This window comes from Chlorocebus sabaeus, chromosome 9 (genome assembly GCF_047675955.1).
Source record: "Chlorocebus sabaeus isolate Y175 chromosome 9, mChlSab1.0.hap1, whole genome shotgun sequence".
Lineage (NCBI taxonomy): Eukaryota > Metazoa > Chordata > Mammalia > Primates > Cercopithecidae > Chlorocebus > Chlorocebus sabaeus.
In genome coordinates, this window is record NC_132912.1 from 5,677,997 (window position 1) to 5,697,818 (window position 19,822).

A 19,822-nucleotide genomic window follows, 5' to 3' on the forward strand; every position below is an offset into this window, starting at 1 on the left:
CAGCTCTTTTTCCCAGTGGCCGGCACCTTGAGCCCCAAACCTGGTTCCTTCTCCTGTCATAGGGCTTCCTTTCCACCTCCTATGAAGATGGCACCAGGGTCTTCTCCCCCCCGAACCTTCTCTCTGCAAAGGGAAGGCTGCTACTGATCACGCCTCGACTTCTCAGGGAGCCAGAGCTGCTCTGTGGAGCTCTCAGTGGAGACACGCCATGCTTCCTGCTGGGACATCTCACGGGATGACAGAGAACCCGCAAATGCTGCTCTGCCACGTCCCATTAGCAGAAACACCTGTTACAGCTTCTAATCCCTCTTTGCCTAAGAACTGAGACCAGGCAGGAAGCTTTGGGGTCTGGGAAAGGACACGTGGGGTGGGAGGCAGGCATCCAGCTGGGAGTGGGTGTCAGGCACCCCCCCGACCCCGCCCCTCTCTCACCATCAGGGGTGTGATTGAACAAACCCCGGGCCTCCGCCTGTTTCTTCCCTCAGGGTGAGATCTCACACAGAACCTCCTTGGGCTCCATGCAAGAATGTCTGGGGCCTGGCAGGAAACACGACCTGTGAGCTCCTTGGCGGCGGAATTTTGCCGAAACCACCCTGAGGTCCTCGGGCCAGGCAGGGCGCTGACACAAAGTGGACTCTTAGTGCGCGCCAATTTGATGAATGATAAGGAAAGGATGGATGGCTGAATGAACAAATGAATGCATGAATGAGTGGAATACAAAGTTCTGCCAGCATTTAAAGTCCTTTTTTCCCCCCCTCCTGGTCCATTCTCCAAAACAGAGTCCACCTTCTCTGTGGATCCGAAAAGCACATCAAACCTCATTTCCACAAATGTGGCTGCCTTCAGGTCTGTGCCGGACGCACCTCGGTGGAATTCATAAGAAGGTTCCCATGGAGAGCTTCCTTCCCTGGAGCCTGCTACCTGCAACCTCAGAGCCCCTGCTCCCCGCTCCCCTCCAAGAAGCCCGTGTGTGAGCTCTCCTCCGTCCATCGCTTCTTTCCTCTGCAGGATTCTCCGCCCTAACCGTCATTCCTTCAGGACTCCCTGGAGCCAGGAATGGCAGGAGAATCTGGGAAAAGCAAGCAGCCCCAGAGAAGCCCTTTCTCCTCCCCGTTCCTTCTCGTTTCCTCCCTTCTTGCCTCCAGTTCTCTACCAAGCTCCCCTCGCGGCAGATACTCACCCGTGGTGTGTCCTCAGCCAAACTGGGCAGAAAAAGCTCAGAGCTTCGCATACTTCATTTCCCTCATTTCCTCTCTAATGGCCTTCTTTACTGAGTTCTCTTGGGTCAACCACCCCTCACTCCCACCCCTTCCTCACCGTGGGCACCTGCCACCCTTCCCAGGGCCTTCCCGCGCGGAATCAGCAAATCCGGCCTTGTGCTGGCAGACTTGCTCAGTCTCAGGCCAGGGCCTTTCTGGCTCCTTCGTGCGCCTTTAGAGATGAGGTCAGAAGCTGTCTGTTCTCTTCATTTTACACATGCAGAAATGGATATACAGAAACACCAAGAGGTTTGGACTGAACCGTGTCCCCCTCAAATTCATAGGTTCAAGTCCTGCCCCTCCATGGGATGGTATTTGCAGCGGGTGAGACGGGGTCACGAGGCGTGGGGCCCTATGGAAGTCATCTTCCAAATGAAAAGTGTATCCCCCAGTAACACAAAATAATAGTGACTATTTATGGAGCTCTTAGGGCGTCAGAGGCCTGACCACTCTTTGGAGTCCTCTCATGTCTTAATTCATGTCACTCTGGTCACCCTCTGACCTGGACGCTGCCATGATGCCCATTGTACACATGAGGACCTGAGCCATGAAAGCTGTGTTTGCATGATGCATATGAAACAGTTGAAAGCAGAGGTGGGGAAAGGAAGGCGGCCAGGTGGCCTGGGCTCCTGCCCCTCACCTTCCCTCGCCCCCACGCACCTCTCGAAGGACCTCTGCAGAACTCAACGGTTTCGAAGAGCAGAGTTTAAAACCACAGCAGTAAATAACTAAGGCAGGGTCTGAAGAAATGGTGAAATGGGAGCTGCATTTTGCCAAATCCCTTTGCCTGCTTTAAATCTCTCATCACGGTACTGAGTCCACGCCCTAAACCCTCCTACCTTCTCCACACATCCCACACTTACCCACAGGCAACCCATTGTCACAGGGATGCTTGAGTCACATGTGTGGGTACAAACTCATGCACACGCACGTGCACGCCTTCCTGTATTAAATGCTAAGGTTTGCTTCTGAAGCATAAACTTCAAAGGCTGGAATTGGGAACAGAAGCTCTTCCTGCTGCTTGGGAAACTCCTTATCCTTCAAGGAAGATCAACTTGTTCTCTGGGAGATAATTATCTTGCCCCTTTGGTTGTAGAGGCTTAAAGTAACAAATTGTCCTACTTAGCTAATCATCAAATGCATCTTGGTATAAAAAGATCTGTAGCATGTGGCTAAGCCCCTCAATGACATCCTCCTACTTCATTTTTTTTTTTTTTTTTTTTTTTTTTTTTTTTGAGACAGAGCCCCGCTCTGTCATCCAGCGCCTGGAGTGCAGAGGCACCATCTCGGCTCACTGCAATCTCTGCCTCCTAGATTCAAGCAATTCTCCTGCCTCAGCCTCCCAAGTAGCTGGGATTAGAGGGATGGGCCACCACACCTGGCTAGTTTTCGTATTTTTAGTAGAAACGGGCTTTCACTGTGTTGGCCAGCTGGTCTTGAACTCCTGACCTCGTGATCCACCTGCCTTAGCCTCCCAAAGTGCTGGGATTACAGGCGTGAGCCACAGCACCCGGCCCATATTTTCTGTCATTTTTTTCAAAACATCAAGCATCAGGTTTGAAAGGTCAGTGGATCATACAAATGAAGCTCTCCCAGAGTGAATCCCCCATTCTCTCTCCCCCTCCCGCTGTCCCCTCTCCTCCCTCTGCCTCTGTCCAGGCCCTTCACTTGCACCTCTCACCACCCACCACCCCCCAGCACAGGCAGGGCAGTGAGTGAGCTCACTGTGAGCTGTTGGGGAAAGTTCCAATCCCTGCATTTTTCACAAGAAATAACCCTCTTCCCAGGAAAGTAACAAGTCCAAGAATAGATTTTTTTTTTTTTTTTTTAAGTATTTGGCTGCTTTTATCATGAGACCTATTACTGGTCTGCATTGGCTTAGGGCTGATCATTTAATCCTGGTTTAATCTCACTTGCTGTCAGGCCACGTTAATGCCTCTTACTCGGCCCTTTGTGAAATGCATCCATGGAGGTGCTCAGCGAGGCTCCGGTTCTGGCCTCTGCAGCTGAGGCAGCCGTAGAACTCCATTGTGCTGAGAAGGCAGCTCTTGCATGGCAGGATAGCCCAGGGCTACCTGCTGCAAACTGCAAGACCTGACGTGGGGACCTGCCCAGGACGGTCTCCGTACAATCCCATTGTTTGGCTTGGGGGCCCGTGGTGCAGGTGAGGCCCCCAACCATGCAAGAGGACCGCCTGTATGTGATGACCAGGCAAGAGGCCGCGCAGGGCCCTGCAGGCTTCGGGGAGCATGCTTACATGCCGGCTTTTCACATGATGATCTATCAGATTTCAGTTAAACCAATCACTGCTCTGTTCCAGAACAGTGGTCTCCTCTCCGAATGTCAACTCCAGCCCAGCCCGGGACACAGCCCTGTGTGAATCTTAATGAGTCACCTGAGACAGAACGAAAGTCATCCAAAGAGCTGAGCCAGGCAGCACATCTGGAGGAGGCTTTCAAGAGACGGTAGGAAAGGAAGGCCCAGGGCCCATGGTCCTGCAGGAAATCCCTCCATCTGTGGGGAAGCAGTGAGGCTGACTGAGAAAGGGTGCTTTCACCCCATGGTCAATGGGAGATGGAGTATAGAGCAAAGCATATCAATTTTCAGGTCAATCCGGGCCTTGGGAAGCAAAAGGAAGCCGCAGTATCTGGTCAATTCCACAGGCAGGACACAGATAGCATTGCCGTCCTCCTACACGTTTCATCAGCATCTCCGGTAGCTCATCTTCACGTCCTCCATCTCCATTTGGTTGCTGTTGCACACTGGAGTGTGAACTGCAGAAATTCCAGATTGACAACATATCTCGTGCAGACCCTACAAATCCAGGCACATCTGACAATTTCCAGCAGACTGGAAGGGAGCTCATGATGGAAAGTCGCTGGTAGGAAATTTTGATGCTGGGAACAAAGACCCCACAGTCCAATCAAGCAAATAGGCCAAATGAAAAGACAGCCCAAGAAAAGAAGTGGCCAAGGAGTTTGCTCTGTGATGAGTTGTGGGGAGCATGGGGGCTCCTAGCAGATATTTTTTAATTCTTCCATTTGTGTGTTTCCCTGGTGATCCTACAAGTCATGTGAGGAACACCCTCCTGCCAGTGGGTGAAGGTCGAGGTCCTGATGAAGCGCCACTGGCCATGCTCCAGGTGCGGGGCCACCCTTCCAGGCTTCTCCTTCCACCTCTTTCCTGAATCCCCCACATCCTCTTTCCACCTGGCTCCTCCAACCTGCCCTAGTTGGGCCGTCAGCTTAACTTTCAAATTCGGCTTTGAGTCTGGAGTGTCTTCCTGACCTCCACGGGTTCTTTACTAAGGAGAGAAGTCCTCTCTTCCCCTGAGACTTGCTGGCACGTACCACTTCAGCAGTTTCCTGGCCTCTCTCTAAGGAGCCTGCACCAGAGGCCCTGGGTGGTGGCCGTAGTAGACAGCTGGGGGTGAACACTGCGATGCACCAGAGGGCTTGCAGGAAGCTGGGTGTGTGAGTCCATGCCTCCTGAGGCCTACACAACACAAATGGTATGGGGCAGTTTCTCATTCTTGCAGAGACACGAACAGAGGAGAAGCCTAGTGGTCGATGTCCACAGGTGCCAAGGTGTCCTGAGGCGCCAAGTCTTAGCAGCTGCTCCCAGGGGCCAGCATGGAGGTCTCCAGCCACCACCGAGCCACATGGCAAATGAGGACAGTGGGGAACAAATAACAGACAACACAGGCAAATAAAACAGGCACTTGGGCAAGGCTGTTTGAGGGATAGCATGGAATTTTTTGAACCAGAACTTGAAGGAAGGATGAGGTTCCAACAATCCTTGTGCCATTGGAGGCGGAGCTGCTCTTTGGTGACAACATGATCCTCTTGTGCTCTGTTTACTTAGCAAATACTGACTGAAGTCGGTGAGGCAGAGGACCTGTCCTATCTGAGGAGGCCTGATGGGGAAAGAAGTCAGAAACACCCCTGGCTCTTGTGAAACTAAGATGGGAAGGAACTGAAAGAGGGGGTAAAACAGAAGTGACGGGAGGAGGCAGAGAGTTAATTAAAAGTGGGTATTCAGGGAAGCCCTCACAAGGAAATGGAATTTGACTTTCAACTGCGTGGCAGGGAAGGGTCAGCACTTCAAGGTTGGGGGCAGAGTGTCCAGGCAGACAGGGGACTCATGCGAAGTCGCAGAAGTGGGAATCACACTAAGGGTGTTGTTCAAGGAGCAGAAAGTAGGCTGGAACATAGTCTTGAGTGGTCAACGATGGGATCACAGCGAGGAAGGCGGGAAACAATCATGGATGGTGAAGAGAGGTCTTTCTAGAATTTTGAGTAAGAAAAGACATGCATTGAATATAACATAAATAGGGAGACCACTTATGAGGCCATTGAATATTCCTGCCTCGAGGTGATGGTGGCTTGGTGCAGTGGATGAGTCAAGAAACATTTTCAAAGTAGAGCTGAATGATTGGCTTAGAAGTGCAAGAGGAAGGGAGGAATTAAATATGACTCTAGGGTTTTGTTCTGAACAATTGAATGAATCGTTTTTTAAAGAGATGGGAAGACCCAGCTACTCAGGAGGCTGCGTTGGGAGGATAGCTTGAGCCCAGGAGGCAGAGGTTGCTGTGAGCCAAAATGGCGCCCCTGCACTCCAGCCTGGGCGACAGAGCCAAACTCTGTCTCAAAAAGAGACGGAGAGATGAGTAGACTAGAGGAGGCAGGGATGAAGGCCAAGAAGTCTGCTTGGTCACATTAGCCTGAGATGGTGATTAAACATGCAAATGGAGGTGTCAGATTGGCAGCTGCATGCATGAAGTACTTAGCAGAAAAGGTGGAGAGATTTGCACCCTACAAAGAAGCCTGTCTTGATACTTTCCTGCACTGAAAGCCATCTAAGGCAGGGCCAGTCCTGGCTTCTGTTGTCTGTCTGGCAGCTTCTGGACAAAAGGGTCAAAAACTGCATTAATGATGACCACAGATAAAATGGAAAGGGAGGCTAGCTGTAGGAATTGGAAGATCTAGGTCCCAGTCCAAGTTCTAAACTTGCTAATTGTCCAACTTTAATTCGTATTCATCGTCTGTGACATGGAGACATAACACAAAGGATAGTAATTGCTCAATGGATAGTAAGCAAATCCATGTCTGACATTATAAATGGAACCGTGAAACAGTAAAAGAACTAACATAACTAACTCCATTTTTGTTTAAGGGGCCTTTACCCATTCCTGCGTGGATGCTAGGATAATTTTAGAGCACTGAGATAATACATAAACACAGAAATCATGTAGTTTTTGAAACGCACTCTGAGATTAAAGGTAAAGCATATAAACAATTAACCATGTTTTGTTAAAGATTTACAGGTGCCGTGTGACCTCACCAAGGACAAAGAAGTTTCCAAACTCCTCGGACCCTCAGGGGCACCCAGATATCTGCAGTCCTCAATCACCTCTTGAGGCTAATCCTCCCTTCTTCACCATATCCCCCTCCCATGAAAAAAAAAAAAAAAAAAACCCTGACCAGCCTGAAATTTTTGAGATGGTATAAAGGTTTAGAACACTAGCTCACCACCATCTCCTTTATTTGCTGACTCTCCAGATAAACCGGCTTTTCCTCCCGCCACCCCTTGTCTCTTGAGTCCAGCTTTCAAGTGGTGAGCAGCCGAAGCTGGGTTCAGTTACATAAAAGTGCTAATAATTACACTGGGGAGGAAGGAAGTTGATGAGCAAATGTTAGGGCTGGTGGATGGCTTTATCAAGGAAAAGAGAGTTCAGAACCACTCAGCCACACCCGTTCCAGCAGGGTCACTGGAATGGCTACAGATTGGTGAATCTTCGTATCTTTATAGCACCCAGCAGGAGAGGCACATTTAAAAGTCTACTTAACAAATTCTTCTTAACAAAGGCTGTTACAATACCACTTCAAGGGGAAAAGCAAATCACCTTGGGCCTTCTGGCTTTAGGGTTTCTAGTTTTCAAAGAAAGCAGCTGCAGTTGGTGTGTGTGTGGCAGGCGGGGGTGGGGGGCAGGTCCCTTCGATCTGTATCTGTTGGGTTCTTTGTTAATACTATTCTCTGCAGGGCCAGCACCGTCCCACCAGAATTCCAGAGTCCTTACCTGACGCCTGCAGCCCCGGGGAATTCTACACCCAGTTCACAGTCCTGAGTCCCAGCACTCCAGGCACCCGGCTCTCAAAGCCTGTCCATGGATCTACTCGGGAACAGGGTGTTCCAAGACCCTTCCTGAGGGCCTGGGAGGTCAAAACTATTTTCACAGTAATACCAACGTTTTTTGCCCTTTTCACTGTGTTGATATTTGCGCTGAGGTCAAAAGCAACAGGGGTAATACCAGTGCCTTAGTATGAATTAGGAACTGTGTGCTAGGCATCATGACACTCTCCACTGCCACGTTGTCTCACTAAACAAACAAACAAACAAACAAAAGAGCTGGTTGCACTTAAAAATATCCTTGGAGCAGCAGAATTATTTTTATTAAATTTCAAAGCTTACTTGTACATTTTTAATAGTCTGCTGACATTGAAATGTGATAATTGTCATGAGGAAAGCATTGTGTGATTAAATGAGCAGCAAGGTAAACTTTTTTCATGGAACATCATTTTTGTTGGAAAGAACAGCTGATGGACAATCTACGATCACTCAGACTTAGTATTTGGCAGACATTTTTTCGAGAATGGATAAAGTGAGCCTGTCACTTCAAGGAAAACAACTGACGGTATTTGTTGGCCATTAAAAATTTTTGAGCTTCTGAATGAAAATTGGAATTTTTGAAATTTTGTATTTGTCACTGTGAACTTGAGCCTCTCCAGTACCTAGAAGCTTTTCTAATGAGATTGGTGGTGACATTAACGAATGTGATTTTTTTTTTTTTTTTTTCGAGACAGGGTCTCACTCTGTCACCCAGGCTGAAGTTCAATGCCATGATCATAGCTCACTGCAGACTCGATCTCTCTCCCACAATCAAGCAATCCTTCTCCTACCTCAGCCTCCCAAGTAGCTGGGACTACAGGCACACACCACCACACTCAGCTAATTTTTCAATTTTTTGTAGAGACAAGGTCTCACTATGTCGCCCAGGCTGGTCTTGAACTCCTGGATTCAAGCAATCCTCCCACCTCGGCCTCCTAAAGTACTGAGATCACAGGTGTGAGCCACCACACCTGGCCTAATGAATGTGATTTTTAACCGTTACGTATGTAATTGTTCAACCAGTGAACCAGTATTTTCCAAGTGACCAATGCATGGCGTTACAAAACCATGCATGGGTAACAGATCTGTTCAAAGGGCAAAAGAGACCAGTGGATTTTCATTTAACGGTACGAAAAGGTCTCTGATACGGTCTCAGATTCCACACTGCAACTCACCTTTCAGAAACTACCACTTGTCAAATGTTGATGTAATATCAAAGAAGAATATCCACAATTTTTTGAAAAGACTCTTCAAATGCTCCCTCCTTCCCCAGCTGCATAGCTGTGTGAGGCTGGATAATCATACGCTCCGAAACATTTTGCCACGGATTGAGCGTAGATGCGGATTTGCTTCTGGAAAGCCACGCATGAAAGATATTTGCAAAACTATTTTGTAAAGTACCACTCTTCTCCCTATTCCTTGTCTTGGAAAATAGTTATTTTTCATTTAAAAATGTTGTTTTTCTTTAACTTGTATTTTCAGTTGAAGGGCACAAGTGCAGGTTTGCTGTATAGGTAAACTTGCATCTTGGGAGTTTGTTGTAAAGATTATTTCATCACCCAAGTATTACTGGCTAGTACCATTAGCCATTTTTGCTGATCCTCTCACTCCTCCCACCCTCCACCCTCCAGTAAGACCCAGTGTGTGTTGGTCCCCTCTGTGTGTCCATGTGTTTTCATCATTTAACTCCCACTTGTAAGTGAGAACATGCAGTATCTGGTTTTCTGTTCCTGCATTAGTTTGAAAGAATAATGGCCCCCAGCTCCATCCATGTCCCTGCAAAGGACATGATCTCGTTCTTTCTTATGGCTGCATAGTATTCCATGGTGTATTTGTACCACACTTTCTTTATCCAGTCTATCTTTGATGGGTGTTTAGGTTAATTCCATGACTCTGTTATCATGAATACTGCTGCAATGAACATACGTGTGCATGTGTCTTTATAACAAAGCAATTTATATTCCTTTGGGTACGTTCCCAGTAATAAAATTGCTGAAAAATATGTTTTTATGTGAACAAGTAATGGGTTTATTTCTATTAAGTTATAAATATATAAAAATATACTTAAATATTTAAATATTTATCGGTTTTAGTTGTGAACACAGTAAATATTGATATATTTATATACCCCACATAAACACGAGCCCTTTGGAGTCCCCAATAATTTTTAAATGTTTTAATGGGTCCTGAGACCAAAATAATATCTATTCTGTAGGGAAAGGAGTTGCTATATTGGGGTGAGAGGCTGCAGGGAGAGAGTTAAACAGAAAATAGAAAACATTCCCTCCGTCACAGTTTCCCAACCAGCGAGTTGCAACAGTCTGGCCCATCATGAGGCGGTCCTGTGAGTCACTGTGCACTAAGCAACGTTGTCTAAAATCCTGAGTCCTCTTTTTTTCCTGTTTTTTTGTTTGTTTGTTTTTGGTTTTTTGTTGTTTTTTTTTTTTTTGAGACAGAGTCTCGCTCTGTCGCCCAGGCTGGAGTGCAGTGGCCGGATCTCAGCTCACTGCAAGCTCCGCCTCCCGGGTTTACGCCATTCGCCTGCCTCAGCCTCCCGAGTAGCTGGGACTACAGGCGCCCGCCACCTGGCCCGGCTAGTTTTTTGTATTTTTTTTAGTAGAGACAGGGTTTCACTGTGTTAGCCAGGATGGTCTCGATCTCCTGACCTCGTGATCCTCCCGTCTTGGCCTCCCAAAGTGCTGGGATTACAGGCTTGAGCCACCGCGCCCAGCCTGTTTTGGTTTTTTTTTCTGAGATGGGGTCTTGCTCTGTCTCCCAGGCTGGAGTGCAGTTGCACAATCTTGGCTCACTGCAACCCCCACCTCCCTGGTTCAAGCGATTCTCCTGCCTCAGCCTCCTGAGTAGCTGGGATTACAGGCACCAGCCACCATGCTTGGCTAACTGTTGTACTTTTAGTAGAGGTTTCACCACATTGGCCAGGCTGGTCTCGAACTCCTGACCTCAAGTGATCTACCCGCCTTGGCCTCCCAAAGTGGTGGGATTATGGGTGTGAGCCACTGCGCCTGGCACTAAATCTTCTTTCAATGTGCCTGTTTGAGAAAGACATTTAGGTAAAAGCTAATGTTTGAGCCATAGAGCCATGACCCAGAAACCAGCAGGTACCTCTTGGCCTCTCATCCTGGTCCTTGGTCAAGTGGGCAGGAGGTATGAACGTATTCCTGTCCTTGTCTATCAGGGCACTGTCTCAGGGCACCGTCTCGGGCTCTCCAGGAGACTGTGTCGGCCACATGCCAGTGTCCCTCGGTGCTCCTGCCTCCTGTGACTGCCACTGTATTCCTTCATGAAGATATCCCTCCAGTCCCTGGGCAGGTAAAGTAGAAGAAAAATGCCTCCTAGAAGCCTCTTTCCACTAGATTGTCACTCTGGCAGTCAAATAGGGGGTGTGCTTATTGGTTATTAATTATTCTACTTTTTTATACATAATAATAGCTATCACCACAGTCTCATATCTCTGAGAGATATAAAGTTGACCATATTACCAGGCCCTCCACATTACCTAACCTCAGAGAAAGAGAAAGAATATTGGGAGTTTAGTAAGGTATGGAATATTTTTTATCAGGGATGGTTTTTGAATCTTCAGTCATTTCCCCTAATAATAGAAATGATATATGGCAAATGTAAAACATTTTTAAATGGGCAAAGATACTATATTTATAAGAAAAGTAAAAACACTTATAATCCTATTATCCAAAGTATCCACTATTAAGAGTTTGGTACATGATTATCTGGGCTTTTCTTCTGTGAATGTATCTAAATAAACATATACAAATGTTTAATACATGAAATCGTATCACACATACAGTTTTCTATCTGCTTTTAAAAAATTTTCCATGGAGACCTTTCCATCACTATATCCTCATCCTCATTTTAAAGGCTGTGTGTTATTTCACGGTGCGGAGGAAAGTCTTTTAAAGACTGTGTGTTATTTCACGGTGTGGAGGAAAGTTCAGGTATTTGTTACTCACCTGCTATTGTTGGATATTCGGGTGCTCTAGAGTGGAGATATTTAAATATTTTTAAAGTGCTTTTGGGATGTGAATTCTAATACTCAGGCATCAGGCACCAGTGTACAATCAAAAGCCCCTCTCGGAAGGTGACAGAAGGTCCCCATGACCCAGAATTAGCTCCAAGAAAACCCAAAATGAAAAACGGACCTTGATCCCCAGCTGAATTTTTCACAGGGTGACCTTGAGCAAGCTGTGTGTGCAGCCTAGCCTTTGCTGGGTCTCCCCACCACGAAAGAGCTCTCCAGAATATTCGAGGAGGGGTGGGACTCCCAGGAACAAAGCACACGCTCTTTCTTGCACAGCCCCCCGTGGACAAAGCTGTAACCTGGGCCCAGGGTACGCTCCCAGCCTGCAAATGGAGATGCTGTCTCATTATTCTCTCTAAATTTAAACTTTATTATCAGCCCCTCTCCTACCCCAGGGAGTCCTGGCCAGCCCATCTCCCCACTCCCCTAGAGCTGTTGGGGTGTGAGGTCTCAGGCAAGGCCGAACATTCTGGGGCAGGGAAAGAAGAGGAGGGTGGGCCCTGGTTACCAAACTGTTGCCCACACACGTGGCTTCCAAGATGCCCATGACCTCGTTCCCTCCACCCACTGCTGGGCCCAGGGCTCTTGGCCAAGACTGTCTGTGGCCGCCATATCCCTGAGCCCTGCTGCTCTGGGTCCACAAACTTCTCTTCTAAAGGAAAAGATTCCATGGAGATGGAAGGATTCTTCAACCTTCCTGCTTCCTCCTGCCCAAACCCTCAGGACCCAGGCTTTGTGGGTGCCTTCAGGCAGGAAGGAAGGTGTCTTGCAGGTGGCTTCGATTTTCCCCCTACCACAGACCCCTCCAGACCGGAAGGACAGACTTGCCTCTACCTGAGTAGAGAAGGGAAGGAAATCCAGAGAGAAAAAAAATGAATATCCAAGCCCTTCTTCTGCCATAGTCTCTCCCCGGCAAGTCCAGGTCCTCAAAAGGACACTTTCTTTCCCATTCAGGTCCCTGCCCCACCCCCACACACCCAGCAAAAAACAGAGTGGGCCCCATGTTTCCCCCCCAGTGCGGATTTCCTGCATTCCCACAGGTGAGGCGCCTGCTCCTGCCTCTTTGGGGGTCATGTCCCCAGGCCCCCTGGGAGTAGGAGCCGAGTCTATGCTGTAAACACCTACCATCCCCCTGAGCGGGTCTCCTCCTGGAGAGGCCCTCTCCTCAGCCCCAGCTCCGTGCTCCCTGGAGCTCCTGGGGCACTGCGGACCAGACCATGAAGTGGGACTTCCTGACTGAGCCCTTCAAGGGCTCCTTTGTCTCTCCTCTTCGTCCCCTCCCTCACGGGCCTGCAGCCCCACTGACCATCTGCCAGCCCTTGGCCCCGCCATGCCCACTACAGCCTAGACGGCTGCTTCTCAGCAGAGGGTCTGTCCTTGACCAGGCCGAAAGGTGACCTCGGGGTCCTGTCCATCACCACCTTGTATGTCTGTCAGCATTTATCAATAATCCCTAGTTACCTTGTTTGCATTCCTCGATTAGTTTACCTGCGAACTAGCTGTCTTGCTAGTTAACTTCACGAGAACTGGGGCTGGCTTGCTGGTCCCACTGTGTTCCCAGCTTCCAGAGTGACACTGCACATAGTAGGCACTCAGTAAATATCTGTGAAAGGGTGGATGAGTGAATGGGTTGGAGGAAATCCCTCCCTATTCATGTCCATTCTGAAGATAAGAAAACTCCCTGCTTCTACCTGAAGGAAAAACCTTCCTCCTCCAAAAACCCTCAGGTGCTATAGAAGGCTTTAGAAACTAAAGGCAAGGAAGTTTCTTCCATCTGCCTTTCATCCTGCAAAAAGCCCTCCACTCAAGGGAAGAAAGGGCCCTGGAGTTAATTGAGTGGGAGACAGGGGGCAGGTGGGAGATCGGGAGGGAGGAGAGAAAGGGAAATTCAGGAGGATGGAGTCCAGCGTGGATTGCTCCAAGCTTGCCCACCACGCCCTGACTGCAGGTGTGATTCCGGGGCCCCTATGGCTCTGCTGGGTCCGGGTGCAGGCAGGCACAGAGGTGCTGGCGTCAGCTCAATTCGCAGGCCCTGGACTCCTGTCTAAACAGGACAGGCCCGGGCAACCGCAGGGCAGGGGCGTCTGCCAATGATGGGGGAGGACTCTGCTGCTTCTTAAGCTCCAGCGACTCAAGCCAGGGCGAGACAGCCCGCCGGCCGCCGGATCTCCACCTGCCACCCCAGAGCTGGGACAGCAGCCGGGCTCCGGCACTGGGAGGGAGACCCCGCCGTGGCCTCTTCTGCCACCCACGCCCCCACCCCTGGGATGGCCGACCAGCTGACAGAGGAGCAGATCACAGAATTCAAGGAGGCCTTCTCCCTGTTTGACAAGGACGGGGACGGCTGCATCACCACCCGCGAGCTGGGCACGGTCATGCGGTCCCTGGGCCAGAACCCCACGGAGGCCGAGCTGCGGGACATGATGAGCGAGATCGACCGGGACGGCAACGGCACCGTGGACTTCCCCGAGTTCCTGGGCATGATGGCCAGGAAGATGAAGGACACAGACAACGAGGAGGAGATCCGCGAGGCCTTCCGCGTGTTCGACAAGGACGGCAACGGCTTCGTCAGCGCCGCGGAGCTGCGCCACGTCATGACCCGGCTGGGGGAGAAGCTGAGCGACGAGGAGGTGGACGAGATGATCCGGGCCGCGGACACGGATGGAGACGGACAGGTGAACTACGAGGAGTTTGTCCGTGTGCTGGTGTCCAAGTGAGGCCGGCGCCCACCATGCTCCTGGGCGCCCGCTCGGCCCGCAGGGCAAGAACCCGGGGCCTCTAGCCTCCTCCTCCATCCCCGCTGCCTCCCCAGGGCACGGGGGCGTCTTCCTGGGCCTGGTTGATTCCGCCCACCTCTCTGCATCCCACTTCCCGCATCTCTTCTCTGCTCTCCTGCCCACCTTCCCACCTGCTCATCTGAATGACATGGAACTCTCCCGCTCCAAGCAAACCGTGGAACCCTCCCCACTCGGGGGAAGCAGAGCTGACCTTAGGACCAAGCACCAGGGCAGGTTGCGCTGACTCTGTGGCCAGTCAGGATGGACACAGGGTGACCCCTTAGAGTCCCCAGGCAAGATCCCTAACAGGCACCCAATGCCCAGGCCAGGGCGGCTGCAGCCCTCAGCCCACGCCAGGATTCCCGGAGGCTCCTGGACTGGAGGCTCCCTCCGCAGTCGGATTCTGGAGGGTGGGAGGCCTCTTGGCCTGCGGTAAGGGGTGCTGATGGGGACTATGGCCACAGAGGTTAGGCCTCCTGAAAACAGCACTGCCTTCCACGCTGCCCCAGCTTGCCCCTTTCCTTGTCGGCCAACCCACCGTGATTCATCCTCTGAAGCTGGGAGTGAAACCGGGTCAGCTGTAACCTGTTCCTATTCATCTGGAAGGAGGGAGGCTTGGATGAGCAGGGAAGGGGAGCTGCAGGGAATTAAACGAGATATTCGTTCTTATTTCATTTCCTTTTTTCTGGTTCCCATGGTAATGATCCTTGTTACATTCAGGGTTGAAACGAGGCAGGAATCTGCTTTTTGAAAATGCAATGAATTCCTTTGGTGGGGTGCGGTGCCTCAGAGAGAGAGAAGTCTGGATGAGGGAAATCTTGAATATTCTCAATCAAATGGATATGCTGGCAGCAAAGAGTGGCTAAAAGTCCATCAGGACTTGAAAGACCTGAGTCCATTATGTTGAGAAGGGACCTGCTGATTGTTTTTATTCCCCGTGGCAAGTGCTCCCTGGTTGTGAAGTGCCAGGCACTAGAAGATGGTGGGGGGCACGCTGGGCACACACACAGGGTAAGAGCCATTCAGAGGTGTTAGTCCTGCCCTAGCCCTGCAAGCGGCTGGCAACACCCAGAGAAGGTCGAAGGGGCCCTGCCAGAGTTCCCTTCAGCTCTAAAGGGGGTGTGTTTTGCAGGATGGGCCCTAGACGGAGCTCATCAGAAAAGGCCATGGTGGATGCATCCTCTCTCCCCGACACCCACCCCCGCCCACCACCACCCAGTGTTTCCTCCTTTGTAAAACACAGAACTGGGCCCCAGCCCCGGCCTTGCCATCATCACTGTGCCACTGGGACCTCCAGGACGACAGGACCCTCGTGCCACATGCTTGGGCTCAGGGCACCATCAAGCACTTGGCACCTCCCTGTGGGGCAGCCACCATTATTACCTTCCTCATCTTACAAACAAGGAAGTGGAGACACAGAGGGATTCAGAAAGCAGCCCTGGGTCCCGCCAGTGGGTAAGAGGCAGACCTGGGATTTCCGTCAGGCCTGTGCCCCGACCACTCAGCTACAGACCCACCACCAACCTGTGCCCCCACCATGGTGATTACACTAGTGCCTCCCTCCAGCACTTGTGAGGAGCCAGAGCAACATTCTTAACACACCTGGCAGGTAGTAGGCGCTTCATAAATGACAGCTACTATTACTATCACCTTAAAGATCCCTTCCTGCTCTAATACTGCAAGGCTTTCTGGGGCAACCGCCCCTCTCCATAGCTGGAGAACAAAACAAGAGCAGAAAGGGGCAGAAGCAGGTGCCCTGGGGCTGGATTCCTGAAGGGATGCTGGATGGTGGGGTCTCAGGTGAGCACTGGCCCAGGGCAGGTGTAACTGCAGGTACTCCTGTCAGGGGAACAGAAGCAGAGGGCAAGCTAAGGCTCAGCTTGCTGAGCAAATCCCCACCCCTCCCTGCCACTCTCAGGAGTTGGGGTTGATTGGATACATCCTGGGGAAGATTTGGGAACAAGCCTCATAAACCCTTGGACAGGGTGTCTAGTGGTCATTGGGCAGCAGCTCCCCAGGGGGTGGGGGCTGTGAGCAGGAGGGGCAGGAAGAAGCCCCCACATGGCTACTGACCACCGGCCAAAAGGAACAGGACATCAGACCTGAGCACCTTTTGTAGAATGTCTCCTAAATTCTGCAGGAAGGAGAGAAGCCGAGGTCTCCCTGCACAGGGCATCTTTGTAGTCACTGTCATACACATGGCTGAGATTTGACATCGAAGCCCCCTCTTCCAGGTGCAGGCTTGAGGAAACTCTTACAAGGGTTGGGACCTAGGCACTGCCAATGCCTAGGCTAGGAGGGCACGCCAGTGTCTTTATTTGTTTTCCTCCCAGGCTCCCAGCGATTCCGCCAGGGCAGGTCTTTTTGCAACCCCACACGCCAGTCATTCTGGAGCCACCTGCGCCTGGATTTTGCGGGTGCTGGGAGCCTTTCATCAAGAGCTCTTTGTGCTCAGGCAGGCGCTGGCTTGGGTGGTGGAAAGGTCCTACCTACTCTCAGCTTAGAGCTGGCAGCCCCAGATCCTCTCTGAGGGGGAGTCCTCAGAAGCAGAGTAGTAAATGGAGGTGTCTTCTTTATACAGACAGAAGCCCAAGGCAGCAAAGTCAAAGTGGGTCCTGTGGCAAACCCCTCCTCCTTGGTGTTCAAACACTTTTTTTTTTTTTTTTTTCGAGATAGGATCTTGCTCTGTCGCTCAGGCTGGAGTGCAGTGGTGCAATCACAGCTCACTGCAGCCTCAACCTCCCAAGCTCAAGTGATGGTCCCATCTTGACCTCCTGAGCTCAACTGATCAGCCTACCTCAACCCCTAGAGTAGCTGGGACTGACGTGTGCCACCATGACCCACTAATTAAAAAACAAAAAATTGCAGGGGGTGGTCTTTATGTTGCCCAGTCTTGCCCCAACTCCTGGCCTGAAGTGATTCTCCTGCCTTGGCCTCCCAAAGTGCTGGGATTACAGGCATGAGCCACTGTGCCCGGCCTTGAATATGATTGTTCAGTAACATCTTCTGTCATCCCTTCTCCTTGAAACTGGGTCACTGCCCTCACCACAGTGAGTGTTGCCTGCTGCCGCATGGCTCCGCCTCCTCCCAACTTTCTGTGTTGGGGTAAGGAAGGCCAGGCCAGAGGGGGACTCAGCCCTGACAATGCTCTCTGGCACTGCCCCTTCTGCCTCAAGGGTTATGACGCCCAGGGAATTCCCTGCCCTCACCAGTGGACCCCAAACCCACAGTGTGGATGCGTCTCTCACCAAGCTAGCATTGCTGACCTCCACAGCATGGCATCAGCTACTCTACCCAATTTACCCATGGCAGCGACTGTGTCCTCTCACACAACAGCCTCAGATTCCAGGTCTACCTGGGGCACTCCTGGGCCTGGCTTTAGCTTCCTCTCCATCTCCCTTTATATTATTTTCCCTTCTTTTTTCCCACCCTGGTCAGCACTTCCAAAGAGCCTGCCCCGAACCCAGATGTCAAGGTGAACTTTTGTGTTGGTAAAATGTGGTCACTCCAGCTGCCAGGGCTGGGTGCTTGCCTGTTGGACATGGGCAAGGGGAGGCCTGGGGGCTGGAGCAGGAGGAAGGAGCCACCCAAAAGGGCATACAGGGCTCCCCATAGGAACCCAGCCCTGCGGGTGGAGCTTTCTTCCGCCCTGTGTTCTTCTGCGGCAGAGACTTAGAGGCAGTTGCCCAACTGGCATCTCCCTTTCCTTTCAGTCATTGAATAACTGGATTTAAACAACCTGCCCTCATCCCCCAAAAAGGTGCAATCTGACTGCAGCTCAAAAGAACATTCCAGCCATCCTAGGGGAAAGGAATTTATAAATATTACCTTGGCTTCCATGTGCTTTCACTGAGCTCCCTCATAAATCAGGACTTGGGGCTCCTGCACTCCCAGACTATATAAAGTTCGCCTCTGACTCCCGTGTTTCCAATTTTAAATCAAATGCAGCCCAGCCCTGCCGGCTCCTGTTTATCCTCAAAGATTCCAAGGGCCTGTTCAAAGGCTCCCAGAACCACCCAGCTAAAAATGACTTCCGCTAGAGAAATGTAGTATCAAAACTCGTGTATGGGGTGAGACTGCTCCATGGAGAATGGTAGCAATGGGGAATATGAGTTGTGTCTCTCCACCAAAAAACAAAGGTACATAAAGTAAGAAAAAAACCAAAACCACCTCTGAGAAAGGTCTGGCCCCAAACCATGTGTCAACCTCCTCACCATCTTGCTTTTCTGGTGGTTGTTTCCATAGCAACAGGTTCTCAGATCGGAGTCTGGACTGGGCAAGAAAGGGAAGTGCCTGGGAAAGGCCTCCTCTGAGCGCTTTCTAACAGGGACAAGGCTGGGTGCTGAGTACTGGGTGGGACAAACACCTTCCTCAAAGTGCAGGGAAGTGAGAAGCTTGAAACAGGCCTAGAAACAATGGCTGGGTTTCCATAACAATGGCAGGGTTTCCATAATCAGAGGAGAAAGTACCTATTGGAACAATAACAGAAGGAACCACACACAGTCCCGTAAACACCTTCTTTAGGTCTTTCATGTCTTTGCAGTGTGTGCAGAACTACCTGGGAGGGAAAAAGAGCCAGGCTCTTAGCACATAAGGAGATGAACATCTGAAGGGTGAACATCAGGTGGGCCTAGGCCTCGGAGAGCCAACTGGGTGGCCCTGCACACCTTGGGGAGCTGAACATCCAGGGAGTGACTTCCTGAAGACTGACCACATGCTGGCCCATGGTGAAGTTCATCTCCCCTCATCACTAAACAAACCAGTCTCGCCTATAGCTCACTGCATACCTGGAGACTCTGGTCTGAAGGCCCCCCACGATAGAAGCTCAGCCCTCACTGGGGCACACTGTTGGGAGGCACCTGTCTTGCATTTCATTGCTCCTTTAATCCTCTGAACAAGTCAGTGCAGTAGCTTGTTTTAGCCTGTTTCAGAGAAGAAAAGATTAAGACTTTGAGACTTTGAATAACTTCTCCAAGGCAGTATATCTAGTGTATCACAGTTTGACCCTGGGTCCGACCAGCCCCAAAGCTTGCACCCTTCCCACTGTGCCAGAGAGGAGTTCTCAGAGCAAGGAGCCTGAGACCGAGAGGCGCTGAGCTCACAGAGGCAGTGAGTGCTGGACAGACCTCGGTAGCAAAGGCTTGGAAGTGGGAAACAGCTGTCAGGCAAGATTTGTCTGGGCAGAGAGGACCTAGAGAAAAGAAAAGGCATTGATCGATGCCAGGAACATCCAGGAGCCACAGGACCCATCGTGTCTGGGTGTGGGCATCTGTAGAGGGAGTGCTGGTGGACTGCCCACTTGCCACCTGAAACATGATGTCTCACTGCCCCTCTGGCCCACCACTGGACCCCGTGCAGGTGCTGGGGCCTGTGCAGTCCCAGCAAACAAGAGGGAATCCTGCAGTGGGCACATCTTTGAGATCCCAGTCCGCTCCCTGCCCCGCACAGGTGCATCTGTCTGCAGCCAAAGTCCTGCACAAACCTTCGCCATTCATTATTGCAGAGCAGCTGGGAGGTGTCGAGCTTCTCAGCTTCTCACCCAAGCTCACATCTTTGGGTGCAGA

The 19,822-nt window shown here is 50.8% G+C and overlaps 1 protein-coding gene and 1 long non-coding RNA gene across 2 annotated transcripts; one reads left to right on the top strand and one right to left on the bottom strand.

The window, feature by feature from the left end:
* Positions 1–2,574: 2,574 nt before the first annotated feature.
* On the bottom strand, positions 2,575–14,910 carry LOC140712480 (uncharacterized). The gene is made up of 4 exons (XR_012094085.1): positions 14,797–14,910; positions 12,970–13,084; positions 10,551–10,749; positions 2,575–6,303 (listed from the first exon to the last, which is right to left on the bottom strand). It is a non-coding gene; the product is annotated as an uncharacterized lncRNA (long non-coding RNA).
* CALML3 (calmodulin like 3) lies at positions 13,625–15,411 on the top strand. Its single transcript, XM_008002152.3, has one exon. It carries the CDS (start codon positions 13,749–13,751, stop codon positions 14,196–14,198), a length of 450 nt encoding a protein of 149 aa, XP_008000343.1. The 5' UTR covers positions 13,625–13,748; the 3' UTR covers positions 14,199–15,411.
* Positions 15,412–19,822: the final 4,411 nt, after the last annotated feature.